The sequence below is a fragment of the Bison bison genome, unplaced genomic scaffold, assembly GCF_000754665.1.
Source record: "Bison bison bison isolate TAMUID 2011002044 unplaced genomic scaffold, Bison_UMD1.0 scf7180017864048, whole genome shotgun sequence".
Taxonomy (NCBI): domain Eukaryota; kingdom Metazoa; phylum Chordata; class Mammalia; order Artiodactyla; family Bovidae; genus Bison; species Bison bison.
In genome coordinates this window covers 5,068,662-5,090,666 of record NW_011494620.1, presented here as the reverse complement: position 1 = coordinate 5,090,666, position 22,005 = coordinate 5,068,662, and the positions used below count along the sequence as shown (strand labels likewise).

Here is a 22,005-nt window from a genome sequence, read left to right as displayed (position 1 = left end):
TAGCTCTCTGTGTAAAATGAGAAAATTGTTTTGAAACTGACTGTATATACACGGTTTCTGAGTAAGATTAATGGAAGGACTTCAATACCTTGGCTCCCTGATTACAGTTGTCTCCCTCTCATTTCCAACTTTTTGTTTAACTTTTTTGTAAAGTAGTTCCTTAGACAATTCAAAATTTTGTCCAGTGATTACATTTGTGAAGTAAACTTGTTCTTACATTATTGTTCTATTATTTGTTCAAATTCAGGACATTCAGCGTTGAACATTCAGCTCTCAAAAGGATTTGCTGTGGATTGAAATGTTCTAATTAGAAGTCTGTCTCATTTCCCCAAAAGCTCCTATGAGAAATATGTCCTTGCACTGATAAATAGTGAATCTTTCAAATATACTTTTTAAAAAAGATGACTAATTCTTAGATTTTCGAACTGGCAGAAGTTCCCCTGCGGGGAGAGAGCTGCTGCCCGTGCCCCACAACCCCCTCCCCAGATAGGAAATTTCCTTATAGGCTATGGTTTTATCAAAATTAATGAAGTTTGGGTATCTTATTCCATATTTATTTTAGTGTAATTATTTGAATTCATTGTCAGTCATATTACTAAACATTTCTCTTACTCCCCTTCCTGCAAACCTTAATTGAAATTGTCATACTAGAAAAATGCCCTGGGCTTGTCGTCTGGGTCTCTGTACCCTTTGGCTTCCTGCAATGTGCACCTCTTTCCTTGATACCAGTATCCCTGTTTGAGTAGTACATGCCATGACATACAAGCCAGAAAAATTCATGCTGCACTATAGATGTGCTAAAGCTTACGCCTCTGGCAAAAGAAGACTGTAATAACTTAAGCAACAATTTTGCGTGTTTATGAACAAATACGTTATTAAGGATGTAATAGATTTCTGTGATTTCAGATTTATCTTTGAGGTTTGCATTTCTTTAGAATTGTAGTGAATAGATGATAACCGTGTAGTTGAACCAAGTATCCCACTCTACATTATCAAAAAATAAACTTATAATTCAGTATAGTAAGTCCCCTACATGCAAATGAGTTCCATCCTGAGAGCGCGTTCTCTTAAGTCCCGCAAAGTTAGCCTAGGTACCCAACGAACACAATCGGCTACATAGTACTGTACTGTAATAGGTTTATAATACTTTTCACACAAATAATACATAAAAAGCAAACAAACACAAAAAATAAACATTTAATCTTACAGTACAGTGCCTTGAAAAGTATAACAGTATAGTACGACCGCTGGCATGGGGGGGCACGTTTGCATCTTTGAAAACTCGCAACTTGAAGGTTTCGTATGTAGGGAACTTACTATGGTTAGATTCTCACCTTACTGGTTCTGCCTCCAGCAGACGCCAGTGCACAGCAAAGACCCAAGGTGAACTTTCTTCTTAAGTCTTGGCAGTGATGGGGCCTTAGGTAAATGGAAAAGGAAAGGAATTCTATGATTGATTTTTTCCCCCTTATTTTTAAGTGGTATAACCAGTCTTACCTACGGCCTTTTGCATCACACTTGACATAATCTCCAGCAGGATAAGCTGGGGAAATTCTGTAGTCCAGCAAATTGAAGTTGACCCCAGAGTCATGTAATTTCCATGTGACTCTGAAGACAGGAGAGGCCAATGTGGGCAGAGTGACGAGGGCTTGGGGATGGCGCTTAAGGAATCTCATTGAGATAGGTGTTGACAGGAACCTCATGAAGATGCGGGATCCTAAACAGTTGCTTACCAACCACCCCCACTCTCCAATACACACATCCATAAACATCTGATGTCACTCTTTAATGTTCTCTTTACTCAAATATCACGGAGGATACAGAGAAGCCTCGGTTGCATGTTTGTGCTTTAGTAAGCTGTATCCGTGAGTGACTAAAGAAAGCTGCTATAGCTCTTGCACCCGATATAGGTGCTCAGTAAAGAAGTACTTAGTGCAGACTTGAATCTGCTAACAAAGATGAGTTTCCCTGAGAGTGTTATCATACATTTTCCTAAGTGACCGAACGTGATCTTTGAGAATGACCCTCTAATTATTTTGCCTGTGACCGTCTACGAAAGGGAGTAAAGAAGGGATTACTTTGCTATCAACTTGTGGTCTGTGGACCGGCAGCATCAAGGTCACCTGAGAACTTACTAGAAATACAAATACTGGGCTCCACCTGAGACCTACTGAATGAGAATCTGCATTTTAAAAGATCCTGAGGTGATTTGAATGCCTTTTATATTTTGAGGTTGCCTTTTGGCATTTTCTCCAACATGCAGGAAATGGTTTTTCCAGTAGGCATGTGCAGGTTGAGAGCTGGACCATAAAGAAGGCTGGACACCACAGAATTCATGCTTTCTAATCGTGATGCTGGAGAAGACTCTTGAGAGTCCCTTGGACAGCAAGGAGATCAAACCAATCAATCCCAAAGGAAGTCAACCCTGAATATTCATTGGAAGGACTGATGCTGAAGCTGAAGAATACTTTGGCCATCTGATGCAAAGAGCCAACTCACTGGAAAAGACCCTGATGCTGGGAAAGATTGAGGGCAGGAGAAGAAGGGGGTGACAGTGGATGAGATGGTTAAATAGCATCATTGACTCAATGGTCACTGACTGAGTTTGAACAACCTCAGGAGATAGTGAAGGACAGGAGAGCCTGGCGTGTTGCAGTCCATGGGGTCACAAAGAGTTGGACACAACTTAGTGACTGAACAACCAACATGCTGATCTATTTACGTATGTTTATATGAACACATGTGAAGGCTCATGCCTGTACAGTGTTGATTTGTAAATACATAGATATAAGTACACATTCTAGTTGGTCAAATATTTACTGTGTACTGACTATATACAGGCCATCAAGCTGGATGCCAGAAGATGCAGGTGAACGGCGGGTGAATGGTCAGGATAATTTCCATAATCTTTCATTGTTGGACGATCCCATCTATCGTGGAGGGTGAAAAGAACAGAAGGCTGTGTTCTTCACAGTTGATTGGAAATTGGCTTCTATATTAGGGATCATATGCATTCAGATAACATAGGAACTGATCTCTGAGCAAGATCTTTTCTTTACCTTAAGAGAAGCAGAATCTTATTGCATAAGGAAATAGGCTACATTTTCATGTCATTTAGAATGTATTCATTTATTGAATTTCCACTTTTTTTTTTTTTTTTGGCAATCCTTTCTACTGGAAGTTGTTTTGTTAAGAGGTTACTCAATATTGTCCTTAAATAAGGGGTATGTGGTATTGGTTACAAAGGGGCTTCCCTGGTGGCTCAGATGGTAAAGCGTCTGTTTGCAATGCAGGAGACCTGGGTTTGATCCCTGGGTTGGGAAGATTCCCTAGAGAAGGAAATGGCAACCCGCTCTTGTACTCTTGCCCGGAAAATCCCATGGACGGAGGAGCATGGTAGGCTATAGTCCATGGGGTCGCAAAGAGTCAGACACGACTAAGCGACTTTAATTCACTCACTAAGTGGAAAACTACAGTTTACTAGAGGCTATAATATGGACACCACAAGGAAATAGATTGGGAAACAGTGGAAACAGTGTCAGACTTTATTTTTTTGGGCTCCAAAATCACTGCAGAGTATGACTGCAGCCATGAAATTAAAAGACGTTTACTCCTTGGAAGGAAAGTTATGACCAACCTAGATAGCATATTCAAAAGCAGAGACATTACTTTGCCAACAAAGGTTCGTCTAGTCAAGGCTATGGTTTTTCCAGTGGTCATGTATGGATGTGAGAGTTGGACTGTGAAGAAGGCTGAGCGCCGAAGAATTGATGCTTTTGAACTGTGGTGTTGGAGAAGACTTTTGAGAGTCCCTTGGACAGCAAGGAGATCAAACTAGTCAATCCTAAAGGAAATCAACTCTGAATATTCACTGGAAGGACCAATACTGAAGCTGAAGCTCCAATACTGTGGCCACCTGATGCAAAGAGCTGACTTAATGGAAAAGACCCTGATGCTGGAAAAGATTGAGGGCAGGAGGAGAAGGTGATGGCAGAGGATGAGATGGCTGGATGGCATCACTGACTTGATGGACGTGAGTCTGAGTGAACTCCGGGAGTTGGTGATGGACAGGGAGGCCTGGCGTGCTGTGATTCATGGGGTCGCAAAGAGTTGGACACCACTGAGCAACTGAACTGAACTGAACAAGACAGATATGACCATATTGTGTGTTTATAGTCGTACAAGAAAAGTAGTATTCCAAATCCAGAAGAAAACAGAGATAATATCTTGTATGTGCAATATATGATTTATTTGCTTACTTTGTCCATTAAAATACCTTTAAAAAAAGTTGAACTCATAGAAACAGAGAGTAGAAAAGTGGTTGCTAGGGGCAGAGAGGTGGCAAATGTAAGTTCAGTTATAGGATGTGTGGAATCTGGGGATCTAGCGTATAACATGGTGACCTACAGTTGATAATATGTATTGTAAGATTGAAATTTGATGAGAGAGTACAACTTAAATGTCCTTACCAAAAAAAAAAAAAGAAAGAAAGAAATATGTGAAGTGAATTAAAAATGCATTAATTTCGCATATATATGGAATTTAGAAAGATGGTAACAATAACCCTGTGTACGAGACAGCAAAAGAGACACTGATGTATAGATCAGTCTTATGGACTTTGTGGGAGAGGGAGAGGGTGGGGAGATTTGGGAGAATGGCATTGAAACATGTATAATATCATGTATGAAACGAGTCGCCAGTCCAGGTTCGATGCACGATACTGGATGCTTGGGGCTGGTGCACTGGGATGACCCAGAGGGAGGGTATGGGGAGGGAGGAGGGAGGAGGGTTCAGGATGGGGAACACAGGTATACCTGTGGCGGATTCATTTCGATATTTGGCAAAACTAATACAATATTGTAAAGTTTAAAAATAAAATAAAATTTAAAAAATGCGTTAATTTGATGGCAGGAATCCTTTCACAACATATATCAACTCATCACTTTGTAAGCTTCAAATACCTTATAATTTTATTTGAAAATTATACCTTAATAAAGTTGGAAAAAAATAAAGTCACAGAACCTGAAATATCAAACACTGAAAAGAAAAAAAAGCCCTTTTAATATGGTGTTTGTCACATTCTGAGTAGGATAGTAACATTTTATAGCATTGAGAAGCATTTGGAGTTGATTGCAGGGAAGGGAGCAGAAGACATTAGATGAGCAAGAAAGAATACTGAGGGCCAAGTTTGAGGGCAAAGAGTGAGCCTGAAAGGCAGAGTGTGATACGACTGCATGAACTTCAGAGAGTGGCAGGTGAGAGAAAGATGAGGAGCAGACGCATTGTAATCAAAAAGCCAACCACTGCTTTGGAGACATCCTCATACCCTGTCTTTTCTGAGACGCTCCCGCTTCCCTGGGCTTCCTTGGAGGCGCAGTGGTAAAGTATCCGCCTGCCAGTGCAGGAGACTCGGGTTCAATCCCTGGTTCAGGAAGATCCCCCGGAGAAGGGAATAACAACTCACTCCAGTTTTCTTGCCTGGACAATCCCATGGACAGAGGAGCCTGATAGGCTATGACTTGCTTCCTCTCCAGGAGGGATCTAGGAGAAACTAGATTTGCCTGGTTAAGGCTGTTTGCCCCTGAGCCAGTCCAGTTTTCCCAGGAATTTAGAGTTTGGAGTGGGAAATGCTAGTCTCCACATAGGCTGGTCCCGTGAGCTGGGAACACAGAAATCCAACAGCTTTGTGGCATTTGTGTGCATGAAGGAAGTGTGAATCACTTGGCTCCAGAGGGAGAGAAGCCTGAGCAAGTGATGCCTTCAGGTTTTCTTCATGCTCTGAACTCCCAGGCTTGACTCTGATTCTGCCTTGAGTTCAAGAGGTCCCTCTGTCTTACTGCCATATGCCTGTTTGCACTGAAGTCCATGTGTTCCTGCTGCTTGCCGCTGCAAGTGTCTGACTCAGCCTCACCCTGAGTGTATCCCTCCCAGTTCCTGTCTTTTCACTTTCTCCTGCATCTCTGTGATCGTTAAAGAGAAAATACTGAGCCACGCAGTCCAGTAGGTCCCTATTGGTGCCTCTGAGGTTTTGAGATGAAAACAGTATGGGAAAAGTGAGGGCAAGTAAAGATGAAAAGCAGAAAGAATTATCTTGTTTAATTTCTTTGGACAGTGCATTCAATGATTTTTAAATGTTTTTTCCATGCCACACACTGTGCACTGTGCAGTGTGCTAAGAATAAGATGTTTGTTTATTTTTATTTTGTTTTGGCCATGCTCTGTGGCATGTGGGATCTTAGTTCCCTGACCAAGGTTTAAACCCATGTCTCCTACATTGAGAACATGGAGTCTTAACCACTGGACCACCAGGGAAGCCCCAGGATAGAGTGTTTAATATGGGAGATGATTCCTGTCTTCATGGTATGTACAGTTGGGTTGGGGAGCCAGACCTAAAATGAGTACCATGGTGCATGGTGAGTTTTAACAGAAGTAGGTGTAATGGGCACATGGTCACAAGAGGTCCCTGAGAAAGTTCCATTTTATCTTTTTAGAATTTATTTATTTTTATTTTGGCTGTGTTGGGTCTTTGTTGCGATGCACAGGCTCTTCGTTGAGGCTCACGGGCTTTCTCTAGTTGCAGTGAGGGGGTCTATTTTCTAGTTGCAGTGCACAGGCTTCTCACTGCGACGGCTTCTCTTGTTACGGAGTCCAGTTAGGTGCGTGGACTTCAGTACTTGTGGTGTGGGGGCTCAGTAGCTGCAGTTCCCCGGCTCTTGACGGTCGGCTCTTGTGGTGCATGGGCTTAGTTGCTCCATGGCATGTGGGATCTTCCCAGACCAGGCATGGAATCCTACGTCCCCTGCATTGGCAGGCAGACTCTTAACCACTGGACCATCAGGAAAGTCTGGAAGGTCTATTTTAAACCCTGCTATCTGTAGAGAATTTGGGGTGACTGATGACTTGTTTTTTAGTTTCCTCTAAGCTGATGTTTGGCCACCTCATGCAAAGAGTTGACTCATTGGAAAAGACTCTGATGCTGGGAGGGATTGGGGGCAGGAGGAGAAGGGGACGACAGAGGATGAGATGGCTGGATGGCATCACTGACTCGATGGACGTGAGTCTGAGTGAACTCCGGGAGATGGTGATGGACAGGGAGGCCTCGTGTGCTGCGATTCATGGGGTCGCAGAGTCGGACACGACTGAGCAACTGAACTGAAGCTGATGTTTATGGATGAATGAGAAATAAGAGTATGTCCTTATCAAATATTCTTTCAAAAATAGTATCTTCCTGACATTATCTCACCTGGTAGCTGGAAAGTAGCCTACTATGACAAGATCAAGTTATAGCCTTCCCAGCTGGGACCTGCCTGCCTTGAATACCAGGGAGGAACCTTCCTGAGGGTGCAGAGTTACGGTTTTAGTTATAGCTGTAAATGTGATTATTTGTTCCAGGCTTCTCATAGATACCATTTCAACCACTATATTTCCATCTTACTACAGAGGGGAAAAGGCAGAGGAACCAGAAATCAAATTGCCAACATCTGCTGGATCATCGAAAAGGCAAGAGAGTTCCAGAAAAACATCTATTTCTGCTTTATTGGCTATGCCAGAGCCTTTGACTGTGTGGATCACAATAAACTGTGGAAAATTCTTCAAGAGATGGGAATACCAGACCACCTGACCTGCCTCTTGAGAAACCTATATGCAGGTCAGGAAGCAACAGTTAGAACTGGACATGGAACAACAGACTGGTTCCAAATAGGAAAAGGAGTTCGTCAAGGCTGTTTATTGTCACCCTGCTTATTTAACTTATATGCAGAGTACATCATGAGAAATGCTGGGCTGGAAGAAACACAAGCTGGAATCAAGATTGCCGGGAGAAATATCAATAACTTCAGATATGCAGATGATACCACCCTTATGGCAGAAAGTGAAGAACTAAAGAGCCTCTTGATGAAAATGAAAGAGGAGAGTGAAAAAGTTGGCTTAAAGCTCAACATTCAGAAAACAAAGATCATGGCATCCGGTCACATCACTTCATGGGAAATAGATGGGGAAACAGTGGAAACAGTGTCAGACTTTATTTTAGGGGGCTCCAAAATCACTGCAGATAGTGATTGCAGCCATGAAATTAAAAGACGCTTACTCCTTGGAAGGAAAGTTATGACCAACCTAGATAGCATATTAAAAACCAGAGACATTACTTTGCCAACCAAGGTCCGTCTAGTCAAGGCTATGGTTTTTCCAGTGGTCATGTATGGATGTGAGAGTTGGAGTGTAAAGAAAGCTGAATGCCGAAGAATTGATGCTGTTGAACTGTGGTATTGGAGAAGACTCTTGAGAGTCTCTTGGACTGCAAGGAGATCCAACCAGTCCATCGTAAAGGAGATCAGTCCTGGGTGTTCATTGGAAGGACTGATGCTAAAGACGAAACTCCAATACTTTGGCCACCTCATGCAAAGAGTTGACTCATTGGAAAAGACCCTGATGCTGGGAGGGATGGGGGCAGGAGAAGGGGACGACAGAGGATGAGATGGCTGGATGGCATCACCAACTCGATAGACATGAGTTTGGGTAAACTCCGAGAGTTGGTGATGGGCAGGGAGGCCTGGCGTGCTGCAGTTCATGGAGTCACAAAGAGTCGGACATGACTGAGTGACTGAACTGAACAGAGGGGAAAAAAACAAACAAGCAAACATGAAAAGCACAGGCATTCCTGTTTTCATGGTTGAGTTATTTCGGATTTACTTTACCAACTAGCTTTGCTATTCATGGGGTCAGACAAAGGAGTAGAGGAGAGAGAGTGCAGGCAGGAGCCGGGGTGGCAGGTGTTTGAGATTTTTCTTACTCTGCAGAGTTGGGTATCATGTCTGGACCTTTCTTGCCAACACTTTCCCCATGGAGAAGAGTTAAAGCCACTTTGCTGCCAAAGGTACAGTGAATAAGAGTTTAAGAGGGTCAGAGTCTCAGGCCTGAGTTGAGGATTGGCAATTGGAAAACCTCTGTGGATTCTGTCACTGCCGGGACAGACAGATGGAACTTACTTTGGCTCCTAAGTGTTTATGCATTTGTCCCCGAAGCAGAACAGAAGATGGCTCTTCAAAGGTGACTACAGATAAAAGGCATACCCAGTAAATAAAATGACCATTTTGTAGGATCTTCAGCTCTCTGCCTTGAAAATCCCATCTGGTGGGATGGCATTTGCCCGGGCTGAGGCTGTGGTTGGGCCCCTTCAGTTTTCCTACCAGTGTGGCCGCTTGACCATTTGCTCAGCTAACTTTGAAGTATAAGAACTCTACTCAGTGAAGTAAGTCAGGCAGAGAAAGATAAAGACCGTATGATTTCCCTCTTGTGGAATATGAAGCACCAACAAATAAAATAAATGAACAAACCGAATAAAAATAAACGCATAGATATAGTGAGAACAGATTAGTGGTTACCAGAGGGGAGGTAAAATGTGTAAAGGGGATCAAATGCGTGGTGACAGGTGGAAACTAGATTTTTGGTGGTGAGCACGCTGTAGCAAGCGTAGAAATGTTGGGGTGGCCAAAAAGTTTGTTTAGGTTTTTCCATAACATCTTACACTACCCTATGTAACGTTATGAAATGTATGTAATGTTATAAACCAATGTTACCTCAATAAAAATAAATCTAAAATTTTTAAAACTTTAAAATTTAAGTAAACAAATAAATAGTAGTTAAACAATAAAGTGTAGGAACTCTAGTCCTCACTAAAAGCCTTCATTTTGAACTGACTGTTTTTCCAGTTTTATGTATTTTTGCATCAGCCTGGTTGAGAGAAAGGCTGTCTATTGTTTGTGATGTGTAGTAGAAAGGATATATATGCAGTCGATTATTCATCTATATTCTGAGAGTTCCTGCTTCGTGTTGTCCTTCTGCAGAAATGCCTGCATTCATTGGGCTCTCAGCCCATACTGCTGTGTGTACACATGAAATGTTTTATCTGCCTCTTTAAACAAAATTTTATTGGAGTCTAGTTGATTATTTTGTGTCAGTTTCAGGTGTACACCCAAGTGAGTCTGTTACACAAATACATATATCCAGTCTTTTTTAGATTCTTTTCCCATATAGGCCATTACAGAGTCCAGAGTAGAGTTCCCTGTGCTATGCAGTAGGTCCTTATTAGCTGTCTGCTTTACATACAGTGGTATGTATATGTCAATCCCAGTCTCCCAGTTTATCCCTCCCCACTCCCCCCACCCCCCGGTGCCCGTAAGTTTTCTGCATCTGTGTTTCTATTCTGTTTTGTAGATAAGTTCATTTGTACCCCTTTTTGTTTTACATATAAGTGATATCACAGGATGCTTGTCTTTCTCTGTCTGTTACTTTACTCAGTGTGACAATCTCTAGGTCCATCCAAGTTGCTGCAAATGGCATTATTTCGTTCTCTTTTATGGCTGAGTAATATTCCATTGTATATATGCACCACATCTTCTTCATCCACTCCTCGGTTGACGGACACTTAGGTTGCTTCCATGTCCTGGCTATTGTAAGTCATGCTGCCATGAACATTCGTCTGCCATCATGCTCAGCGCCCCTTTGAAGAAACACTAAGGAAAATGACTTTTCAAGTAGGAGAGCCAGAAACCCTTGGCCTTCTCTAAGGCAGAACTTCTCATCCTGTGTTAACAGCATCCTGGGATGATCCAAATGGATTTCGGGCCCTGCAAACTGATCTGTTTAGTTGGGCAGGAGCAATCCAGTCATGGGGCCCCAGCAGTCTGTTCCATTTCCTCCAGGCTGTTTTGCTCATATCTAAGTTTCTGCGTGATTCATGAGGCGAAAAAGGTTATGGACCTTTTTCTATCTATGGACCTGATACATAGTCCTTATAGGTAAGGTGAAACATGGGCTCTGTTATATTCCCAACAGATCTTTCTTTTGATTTTCTTTCTCGGATTTGATGTATTTTCCTCAGTCAAGACTTTTTGCTTATTTTTAGCCTTTGTTTTTTTTTTTTTTCGTATCTATTTTTAAAGCCATTTTCAATTCTTTGTGAAATGAGGTAGGGAATGCATGGAGTAAGTTATCTTAGTTAAGACAAATGAGAGATGCAGGTTGAACATACTGTTTGCATTAAATTCTGATAAAGATGCATTGTTTAATATTGGAGTGTTCATCATTGCTCGTAGGATAGCATTTGTGCCTGGGTGGGAAACTGGACTTTGATTTTCATGTTTGCTGCCGATTTGCTGACTCACTTCGGGCAAGTCCTGTCATTGTCTCTGCTCTGAACCTAACAGATAAGCTGTCCATTTTCTGTTTCTCAGATTTGCAGAAATATTTTGGTTATATGTCAAGTAAATATTTGTAAATTATTTTCAAGTTGTTGGTGTTTAGCAATATACACTCTCTTTGCTCATCTTAACCCAGAGGGATTTAGGAAAGATTGGCTGATTTGTGAGGTTGTCGTTGGATTGGTGTCGCATCTGTTGGAATTGTAGTCTTAGAGCAGCTTGAAATTGAGGATTTAGAAAATTAAAATGATTAATGTGTTCATATTGATATACTTACATTTGGGATGGAAATGAGTTAGTCTGTAATTTTCCCATTGGTGAGGTCCAAGGCTGGGGACGGTGGCGGTGGTTTGTGCGCTGTCCCGCCCTTTCTGCTGGGTTTATTGGAGTTTTGGGGGAAATTCACGTGGGAAGATGAATGACTAAAAGTTATTTAAAATAATGAATTTGGTATTTCTGTTTTTATAAGATCGTGCTTGCTTGGGTGAGTTTTAAACAGTATGTTTAATTCAGCTGAGGAAGTTTGTTGGCTGTGGGGGATGTGTATATAATTCAGAAATGCTCATCCTATTGTTTAATTCATATCTTATTTTATATAACTTCTCGGTTCCTAATTGTGACATATACTGCTCCTTTGTTGGTTTCTTTTTGGTATAGGTTGTATTATAGAACCATGTGTAGCAAATGACTTGTTTTTATTATTCACATTTTCCAAAATAATAATGTAATCTGATCTTTTGATTTTCTGTTTACTAAGAAGAAAAAGTGCCCAAGGAAGTTTGATATTTCACAGAATTGAAGAAGAACAGATTATCCAAGCTAAAGATAACAGATATTAATTAATCTGAGTGATTATAACATTTATTTACATACTCTGATTTTCATCTGACAGAGTAAAGCTTCCTATAGTCAGATCACTTTACTGTCACTTAAAACTTGTCTGGGAGAAAAAGGGACCACTGCCCATTCACCGTCATTTTGCTGATGTTACTTAGACTAAATTAAAACAAAACCAAGGGTTAATTTTAGTTGAGTTCATAAAATATTTGATTTAAATGAAAAATGCTTTTTCATGCTAGGCAATTGAAGTCCTAAATATAAGTGTTCTTAGTAAAGTAAAACATGGGCCGAATACTGTAAACCTAATAAATATTATTTTGTGACACACAGCTGAATGAAGTAGTGTCCGGGAATTAATTAAATTGTTGCTTTATGGTGGTGGGGTTCTCTTTGTATGCCTCTCTAGTCAAGGCCCTCCTATTGTAGAATCCTGACATTTTGTTTGTTTGTTTTTTACTTTATTTTTAATTGAAGAATAATTGCTTTACAGTATTGTTTTGGTTTCTGCCAAAGGATCCTGACATTTAACTTAACTAGGATGCCTTTAAATACCTGAAGTTTTCTTCACAGAGTACTGTTCCTTATTTAAAGTTCCCACCAGCACATCCCAAGAAGATTAGTGTCTCCTGCCAAATAATGCCTTTAGCATAGTAAAGCTGTCAGAGTGATTGAAATCCACAGTTCAACCTTCATTGGAACTTGTGTTTATTTGAGTAAAGTTCAAATGATCAGCAAAGGACAGGAAATAAATTAGTCATAAAATGAAAGAATTACAGGTTTAAATGATAGAAATGGGTAAACTTTCCCCCAAATAGAAGTATTTTGAGAATGCCTCCTCTCAACTTACATTTTTTTAGAAAGCAAGAGCAATATTTCTTCTTAGATCATCCATGGGATAAAGATGTTAGAAATCCAATTAGCCAGTTTCTCTCTAATCCATTTAATTTTTGCTCCCTTGAAGTTGACGTTGGTTTCTTGTGTTCCCTTTGCTTAGGGCTGATGCGTGGTCAGCTGTTCAGTCGTGTCCAACTCTTTGTGACCTCCATGGGACTGTAGCCCACCAGGCTATCAGTATTTTACCCATGGAAAATCTCTGTTCATGGAATTTTCCAGGGAAGAATGCTGGAGTGGGTTGCCATTTCCTTCTCCAGGGGATCTTCCTGACCCAGGGATCGAACCTGCATCTTTTGCATCTCCCGCATTGGGAGGCAGATTCTTTACCACTAGTACCATACAGGCTCATATCCTGAGCTTTTCCCCCTTCAAATTATATGGTCATTAATATAATCACCCAGACTAGGGGTTCTCTTTCATTCTCCCTAAACTTTAAGTTGAACCCCTGCCTTAAACTACCAGATTTCATTTTAAAAAAACAGTATTACAGAAGTGTTTAAAGATAAGATTTTGACAGTCCACCAAGGTCTAAAGTCCTGACACTAATATGAGAGAGTATTATTTCCCATTACCCACAGACCTCTACAAATTTCTTTCCTGTCATATTTGTACTTTTCATGGTCTTGCTTCCTAAAATTTTGCCAAATATCCTTCTTTTGAGTGTCGTCGGAGAAGGCAATGGCACCCCACTCCAGTACTCTTGCCTGGAGAATCCCATGGACAGAGGAGCCTGGTGGGCTGCAGTCCATGGGGTCGCTAAGAGTCGGGCACGACTGAGCGACTTAACTTTCACTTTTCACTTTCATGCATTGGAGAAGGAAATGGCAACCCACTCCAGTGTTCTTGCCTGGAGAATCCCAGGGACGGGGGACCCTGGTGCGCTGCCGTCTATGGGGTCGCACAGAGTCAGACACGACTGAAGTGACGCCGCAGCAGCAGCAGTCCCAGACTGAGTAGGGAGATGGCCAGTCTTGATCAGACAACTTGGAAAATGAGACTTCTCTTGTTTCTTCATTAAAAAAAAAAGTTAATAATTCTATTTATTTATTTATTTGTGGCTGTGCTGGGTCTTCAGTGCTGCTCAGGCTTTTCTCCGGTTTTGGTGAGTGGGGGTACTCTCCGGTTGTGGTACCCGGACTTCTCATTGCAGTGGGGTTCTCTTGCTGCAGGGCACAGGCTCTAGGTCGCACCGGCTTCAGGAGCTGTGGCATGTAGGCTCACTGGTTGCAGCTCCTGGGCTCTGGGGCACAGGCTCCATAGTCATGGCACACGGGCTTAGTTGACATTGGCATGTGGGACCTTCCTGGTTCAGGGATCGAAACCTGCATCTCTTGTGTTAGCAGGTGGATTCTTTACCACTGGGGGTGGAAGCTCCTTCCCTTATTTCTAGATAAAATGTATTTCAGCCAGCCACTTTGCTTGACGATTGGAGAATGCATGTTTAAGGTAGGCGAATAGAACAGTCTCTCAACCAAGTTCATCTCTTACCTGAACTTTCAGCCGTCAGAAAGACCCAATTATTTCTTCATTGACTGGAGAATTATTAGTTGTTATAGCTGAATTCTTCTTTGTGAAATATCATGTTTTTGCAACCTGGCTACAAATATTGTGTCTAAATCATATTTTGTTTCTTTATTCCCTTATTCTTCCTTCTGCAGGATTCCCTCGACCATGTGGTCATAATTATTACTTTACTGTGTCTTATTATGCTTCCTCAGGCAATCTTGCCCTTTGATATTTTTTTGCATGGATGAATAGGGGCTTACTGTATATGGACCATGGCACTAGTCTTTCAGAGGTTGCTTTTTCAATTAATTTCTGGTTAGTTGAAGTTAGAAGGATCTCTGTGTCAATTTATCTACTCCCTCAACCCCGAAATGGAAAGACACTTACTATAACAACAAATGTGGGCATCGATATTTCTTTTTGTTTTTTAAGTAAGGTGGTTTATATTTATTTTTTTTAATTTCGGTTGCTCTGGGTCTTTGTTGCCTCTTCGGGGCTTCTCTTGTGATGGGGAATGGGCTTAGTTGCCCTTTGGCATGTAGGATCCTAGTTTTTCAATCCGGAATGGACCTTACATTGGAAGTCAGATTCTGAATCACTGGACCACCAGGGAAGTCCCAATATTTCTTTCAATCCACTTCTTTCCTCTTTGGCCCTGCATCGCCTGTGGGTAACCAACCCAGGGCCTCTTCCTGTGGGAATGTTATAATCAGGAAGTGGTTTGAAAAGCATCATAAGACTTACATACTGAAAGTCTTCACACACACACACACACAAGGTTTTTTGCAGGGGTTTTTTTGGTGTTTTACCATAATGCCTCTTTGAAAGAATGTTTACACTTTTGGGGGCACCTGGGAGGTAATATCTCAGTCTCTGTCAATCCCCCCCACATGAGTTCTATCATATGGGTTCTGCAACAACAGAACTTCTATTAAAGCTTCTTTTACTTACTTAGGTTTTTTCCCTTTTGCATTCTGAAGGCATTTCTTACTATCAGTATAAAGTGATGTGAACCAAGGAGGTGACATTGGGGACAAGTTTTATATTATGGCTCCTATATATAGTTGGTGTCATAATCCATCAATTCCTTGATGACAGCTACAATATCTTACATATCATTGCATCAAATGTCTTGAACATAGTAAGCGTTCTAAATTTTTGTTGAAGAATGACAAAAAATTTAGTTAATGGGGATAAAATAAGGAATAACAAAATAGCAGTGTTGATTTAAGGGTAGCTTGCGCAGTATTGTGGAAAAAAAAGTCCTTTAAATCACATTCAAGAGATCAGTGGGTTTTCTAATTATTACATAACCGGATAGGAACTTTCAAGTAAATCATAGGAAATACTTTTACATGGTCAGGGAGGCAGCTGAGTGATGAGATTTTTCTTTATTATGTGTAGCCACTTGGACTGCAGTCCAATTTTGCTTCATATATGCATACTTATAATAAATTGTTAGATATTTAAACTTTTTAATAAGAATAGCAAAATAATAAGTAAAGACCATGTTATAGAAATACTCATGTCTCTCAAACTTAAGAACTGTGTTGAGTTTTTCCATGTGTATTTTTACGTATGTGTCCTTTATGTAGTACTATAATCAGTATAATTTTTTCTTTTGCTTTTTTCAGCTAACATGATAGTTTTCCATGGAATCATTAAATTTTAATCCTGCACACATGTTATGGGATTATGAGACCTGGCATCTTAGCATGTGTGTAGAGATTTTGCCAACAGAGTTTATAGGCCAAAGATGAGTAAGACTGGCTTTCTTAGGGCAGCACATTAAATATTGTTTGATTGCTTTTCTCCCAGCAGTGTTCTTTTGGGAGTCTAGTTTAAATTTGTGGCTAAAGCAAAAGAAGATATTCTGCTATATTGGTGAAAGTTTTGGTGGGGGGGGTATGTTTCTATTTATTAAATATATCATGTCTCAAAATTAGAAAAAGTAAGTAGTTTTTGCAGTTCAGAGGATTTTGTTGTTGTTGGTCATGGCCCTTGTATAGAGAATCAAAAAGATGTTACCAAGTGTTTATGAAGTGGTTCTGTTAGTAGAACTTGAAGTGTGTGTGTTTTTTTTTTTATAGTTTAAAGGTGTTTGAAAATAGGACTGTGTGTTTGAAATCTGTCTTTGAACCTCCTTTAGCTTTTTTTTTACCCTGTGTGACCTTGGTTAAGACATCTAATCATAACTTTAAAATGTGAATAAAAATATTTGATGTTGATTATGATTTTGATGATGGGTAATTCATGACCTGTAGGGCTACTGTGAAAAATTATGTTGAGGACGTCTATGGCAATCCAGTGGTTAAGACTCTTAGCTTCCAGTGGAGGGGAAGCGGGTTTGGTCCCTGATTGGAGTACTAAGATCCCATATGCCATGTGGTATAGCCAAAATAAATAAAAGAAAAGAAAAATGAGTGTAAGTTATGTTGAGCTTTGTAGAGCACCATTTCGATATGAAATAAAGTTGTCAAAAGGCCCCCATTCTTACTAGTAAGCATAGAGAAGGGGCTGGGAATTGGAAACTGACCTGGCAATTTGGGGTTTCCAAGCCTGCTCCCTTCACCCAGGCGTGGTGGTAGCGAGGGGGTCAGTCCCACCCGGCAGGGAGGCCCCGTCCAGGTCTGGGTGAACTGACTCACCTGACTTCTTTTCTCTGGAGCCTGGCCCTGTGTTGAGCTGGTTTTCTTTTAGATTGAGACAAAGCCTCCAAGCCTTTCCCCAATTAGCAGCCTCCTGCCTCTGCTTTGAGTACTGACAGTAAAAGACTTCTGTTAGTCCACATGCCACAAATCAGTTCTGAATTAAAAAAAAAAAAAAGATTTCTGTTCATTTGTGTGCAGGGCAAGGAGGGGGACGGAAATAAGATCTTTCTTTTATGTCCCTAGTTCAGAAAAAATGGATTATTTCCATTAAAGATGGGGTTTTCATGGAAGAGAGAGGTTGGTGACAGAAGGCTCACACAGCGCAGTGTTGTTAATCTACTCGAGCAAATTTAGACTGGTATTGACAGAACAGGCAAGACCATGCGCCTTGGAACCTGTCCAGTTTGAGTGTCTTACTTGTTACAGTCGTTAAAAGGATAACTGAAAAACTCGGGGTTAGTGGTAAAATTATTGTTTTTACTTTTTGTGAGCGGGAGTGCTATGAACTGTTTGTCAGGAAATAGTGGGGGGGCGGGGAAAGTAGCCACACACTTTGAGCTAGTCAGTCACTCCTGAATCCACGAGCATCATCGTTTTGTTAATTTCATCAACATGTTCATTTCTTTCAGCTCCATGTTCATGCATGTCTTTTAACCCGGAAACAAGAAGACTGTCCATAGGTCTAGACAATGGTACAATCTCAGTAAGTACCCGTAAATAAGATTTCCAGTTGAAATACTTCCCCCTCCTGTGGACTATGTATATGTGTATTGTGATGAAAATTATTTATTAGTGGTTTTTTTTTTTCAAATTAGCAAATTAATTTTCTTGCCAAGTTAAGTGGAAATTGCAGTGCAGCAAATACTGGTAAGGTGCAGGGAGAGCTGTCATCAGTATCAAATGCCAATGACATTCAGCTTGATATACATGTTCACCTTCACGGCGGTTAGAATAGGGGCATTATAAGGCCATGGGGTGAACTACCTGGTTCTGGGGGTTGGCAAGAGCAAGCTGTGATGCCAGCAGCTTTGATGAGATGGTTAAGCCTGGCGCCATATGTGGCCCCATGTAAGTGACAGGACATGAGGAAAACGCTCTCCTAGACCTGGGTGTCTGATCTCAACTTTGATACTTGATGTTGACCTCCTTCTTTCTCCTGCTCCTTGGGGTCTTCTTTACCGTCCTCTAACATGTGAATAGAATTCTCTCCATTTGTACAAGTTTGTTAAGAAAGCACAGGACCTAGATTTAGTCTGTTGAGTAGATCCAGATAAACATTAGACCCATTGGTTAGAGATCTTGAGGGAACTGAAGTGATCAGAGATTGGAATTTCAGGTTTTACGACTTAAATCATCTTTTTATATATTTATTTTCAACTAGTATATTAACTAGTAACATGGTTGATCTGGTAAATTCTCCAGTGTTGTCTTTACTCGTGGGCAAGAGAGGCCCTGCTCTGGGACCTGGGAATTAGAGGACCCCTCTCTGGCACACCTCCCCACAGGATGAAGGATCTGAGGGGCCAGAGGTTGTGTCCAGCCTCAGCCCTCACTCCACTCACACCCATTCTCTGGGTACTTGACTCTGGACACTTCCTGCCCCCAAAGAGCTTAGGGCCTGCTTGTAGGGCCTCCATGGGCCTTTTCCCTGGATCTGTCCTGAGGAGGATAAAACTAATAAGTGTGCCCTTAGCCTGAAGGGTGGTTCAGGGGCAGTGATTTGAGGTGGGTAGGATGTCCGCATGGGTGGACAAGGCCCCTCAAGGTGTCGGTGGAACTGGGGGAACTGGGAGTGGAAAGGGGCCTGGGTTGGCCCTCTCCTGTCACCACACTATGACAGGGAACTTCAAAGGGCCTAAAAATTCTGACTTTATACCTGTGCCTCCAAGTCGTTGAAGGTATGTTTGTCTAGATTGGAGGAAGAGACCAATTGGAGGAAGAGACCATATCTAATAGTTTAACTTAACTTAAAACTTTTAACAAATTTAGATACATGGAATGTGGGTCTTCCTTTCTGGTCTTGACCCAGCCCTGCTTCCGGGTCTGAAGAGGTGACCCTGACATTTGCTATTTGATCTTTAGTGAAAACATTTGTTGGGTGGTTGTTATGGAAATTTTAACAATATTTTAACAATATTGTTACAAATAACAATCAGTCCTTTGCCAAATATTTACAGAAGTCCTATAAGAGCTAATGCATTTGGGAGGTCTGTAAACCCTGTTCCTTAGGATGGAATTGAAGGTCATGATACAGATTGTTGTCTTTTTTAAAGAGAGCCATTTGTAACAAGTGTGGTGTGTGCAGTATAAATTTACTTTTAAAAGGCAAGGAGAGATAATTGGATTGTTCAGTGAGCTGAAGTTTCATCACAAGAGAAAATCTGAAAAGATGAGCTGAGATCCATTTATTGCCAGCAGTTCATGCAATAGTACGTGTGACACTATCTGTGAAAAACCTTCTCTGTGTGTATAGCATATAAGAGATGCTTTGCATTTTGTGAAGTCAGTATTGGGGATTGATGGGTGCTGATAAATTTGGCTTTGAAGGCAAGACAGGTGAGCAAAGTAAGTTCTGGAGAGTTCTGGCTATTTATTGAATCATTATTCCTTTAGTAAATGAAATTGCCAGAAAACTGGATCATAGTGAGGAACTGGACCAAAATGGTTCTCTGGATGTGTCAGCTTGGTGTCAAGATACCAAATCTCATCTTACTTGATCTTCTAAAAAAGATTAAGACTCTGGCTTGAATGAAATAATTTCCTTAAAATTCTCTCTTGTATATTGCTGAAGAAGATGAATTGTATACCCTACCTGTTTTCATCTGAAGAATTGTAAAGAGTTCTGTATTAGGGAACAATATAGTGAGAGAACAGGGTGTTTAATGTTCAGAATTCTCATTGATCACTACAATACGAGGTTCTTTACTAAAAATACTTACAGAATCTCACCTATTGAATAGTTTACTTGCTGGACATGAGAAATTCTTTTCAGAGACCGTAAATATTCTGTTTCCTAAATATACCAAATATATTTTAGAAGAAATACTATTGGTTCACTTACTTTAAAACACAGAAAGTAAATCCTTATTTCACTTTATTTTGCTGCATAAAAGAGATTGAAGAGGCAGTTAACCTTGTGTAACTGAGCAGTGTATTAAAAATGAAGTAGAGGGCTTCCCTGGTGGCTCAGTGGTAAAGAATCTGCCTGCTAATATAGGGGGAGACACAGGTTTGATCCCTGATCCGGGAAAATCCCACATGTTGTGGGGCAGCTAAGCCTCTGAGCCACAACTATTGAGCCAGTGCTCTAGAGCCAGGGAGCCACAGCTACTGAAGCCCCCATGCCCTGGAGCCTGTGCTCCGCAAGAGAAGCCACCGCAGTGAGAAGCCCGCACACCGCATCTAGAGAGTAGCTCCCACTCACCGCAGCTAGAGAAAAGCCTGAGCATCAGCACAGACGGAGCACAGCCAAAAATAAACAAACACAATCTTTAAAAAAATGAAATAGAGGTAACACAAAGAGAGACCATTCTTTCAAAAGTTTGGCCACAAAAGGAGAGGGTAGGAGAGAGAGAGTGAGTGCTAGAGCAAGGTGTGATGGTAGACGAGCACCCAGAGGGTCCAGAACAATGTGGAGAATTTAGGTTTGGGAAAGAGTGGGGAGACTTAATTTTTAAGGTAGGGAAAGACAAAGGCTGTTTTGAGATATAAGAGAGAAATGACCTTTTATTTCTCTCGTGAAGCAGCAAATTAGATCACCTACTGAGAGAAGCAAAGCTGAAGGTGGTTTATTTTCATGTCCATAGCTTTTGTTCTTTCTGATCGTGTAGCCCAGAGCCTCCTTCCACCTCCTGGTCGACAGTCCCAGTTATCTCTCAAGGTCTTGTTCAAATGTCGTCTTTTCTCTCTTTCTTTTTTTCCTTTTTTCTTGGACTAGTGGTTCCTGAGGCCTCCCAATTAAAATTTATCACACGTAATACTCGGTAGGTTAGTTACATCATACTGCTTATTTAACCTATTTTGTGAAAAGTTTTAAGTCTGTCTCCTCCATTAAAGTGTTCACTAAGAAACTGGCCAGTATTTTATCCATCTCCTCTCCCATTGGATCTTAGCTAGTGTGGTTCTTTGTAGTACAAATTAGGGACTCAGTGAATAATTTGTTAAATAAGTTGTTGACTAAGTATATATCTGATCAGATCAGTCGCTCAGTCGTGTCCAACTCTCTGCGACCCCATGAATCGCAGCACGCCAGGCCTCCCTGTCCATCACCAACTCCCGGAGTTCACTCAGACTCACGTCCATCGACTCAGTGATGCCATCCAGCCATCTCATCCTCTGTCGTCCCCTTCTCCTCCTGCCCCCAATCCCTCCCAGCATCAGAGTCTTTTCCAATGAGTCAGCTCTTTGCATGAGGTGGCCAAAGTACTGGAGTTTCAGCTTCAGCATCATTCCTTCCAAAGAAATCCCAGGGCTGATCTCCTTCAGAATGGACTGGTTGGATCTCCTTGCAGTCCAAGGGACTCTCAAGAGTCTTCTCCAACACCACAGTTCAAAAGCATCAATTCTTCGGTGCTCAGCCTTCTTCACAGTCCAACTCTCACATCCATACATGACCACAGGAAAAACCATAGCCTTGACTAGACGAACCTTTGTTGGCAAAGTAACATCTCTGCTTTTGAATATGCTATCTAGGTTGGTCATAACTTTCCTTCCAAGGAGTAAGCATCTTTTAATTTCATGGCTGCAGTCACCATCTGTAGTGATTTTGGAGCCCAGAAAAATAAAGTCTGACACTGTTTCCACTGTTTCCCCATCTATTTCCCATGAAGTGGTGGGACCAGATGCCATGATCTTTGTTTTCTGAATGTTGAGCTTTAAGCCAACTTTTTCACTCTCCTCTTTCACTTTCATCTGTGT

At 41.2% G+C, this 22,005-nt stretch overlaps 1 protein-coding gene across 2 annotated transcripts in view; it reads left to right on the top strand.

Moving 5' to 3' along the window:
• The window catches only part of WDFY2 (WD repeat and FYVE domain containing 2), a 157,952-nt gene that overhangs the window by 44,315 nt on the left and 91,632 nt on the right, over positions 1 to 22,005 (top strand). For both annotated transcript variants that reach the window (XM_010835670.1, XM_010835671.1), the window contains exon 3: positions 17,718 to 17,791. In XM_010835670.1, coding sequence (XP_010833972.1) covers positions 17,718 to 17,791 — 74 coding nt within the window. The remainder of the gene's footprint in view (positions 1 to 17,717; positions 17,792 to 22,005) is intronic.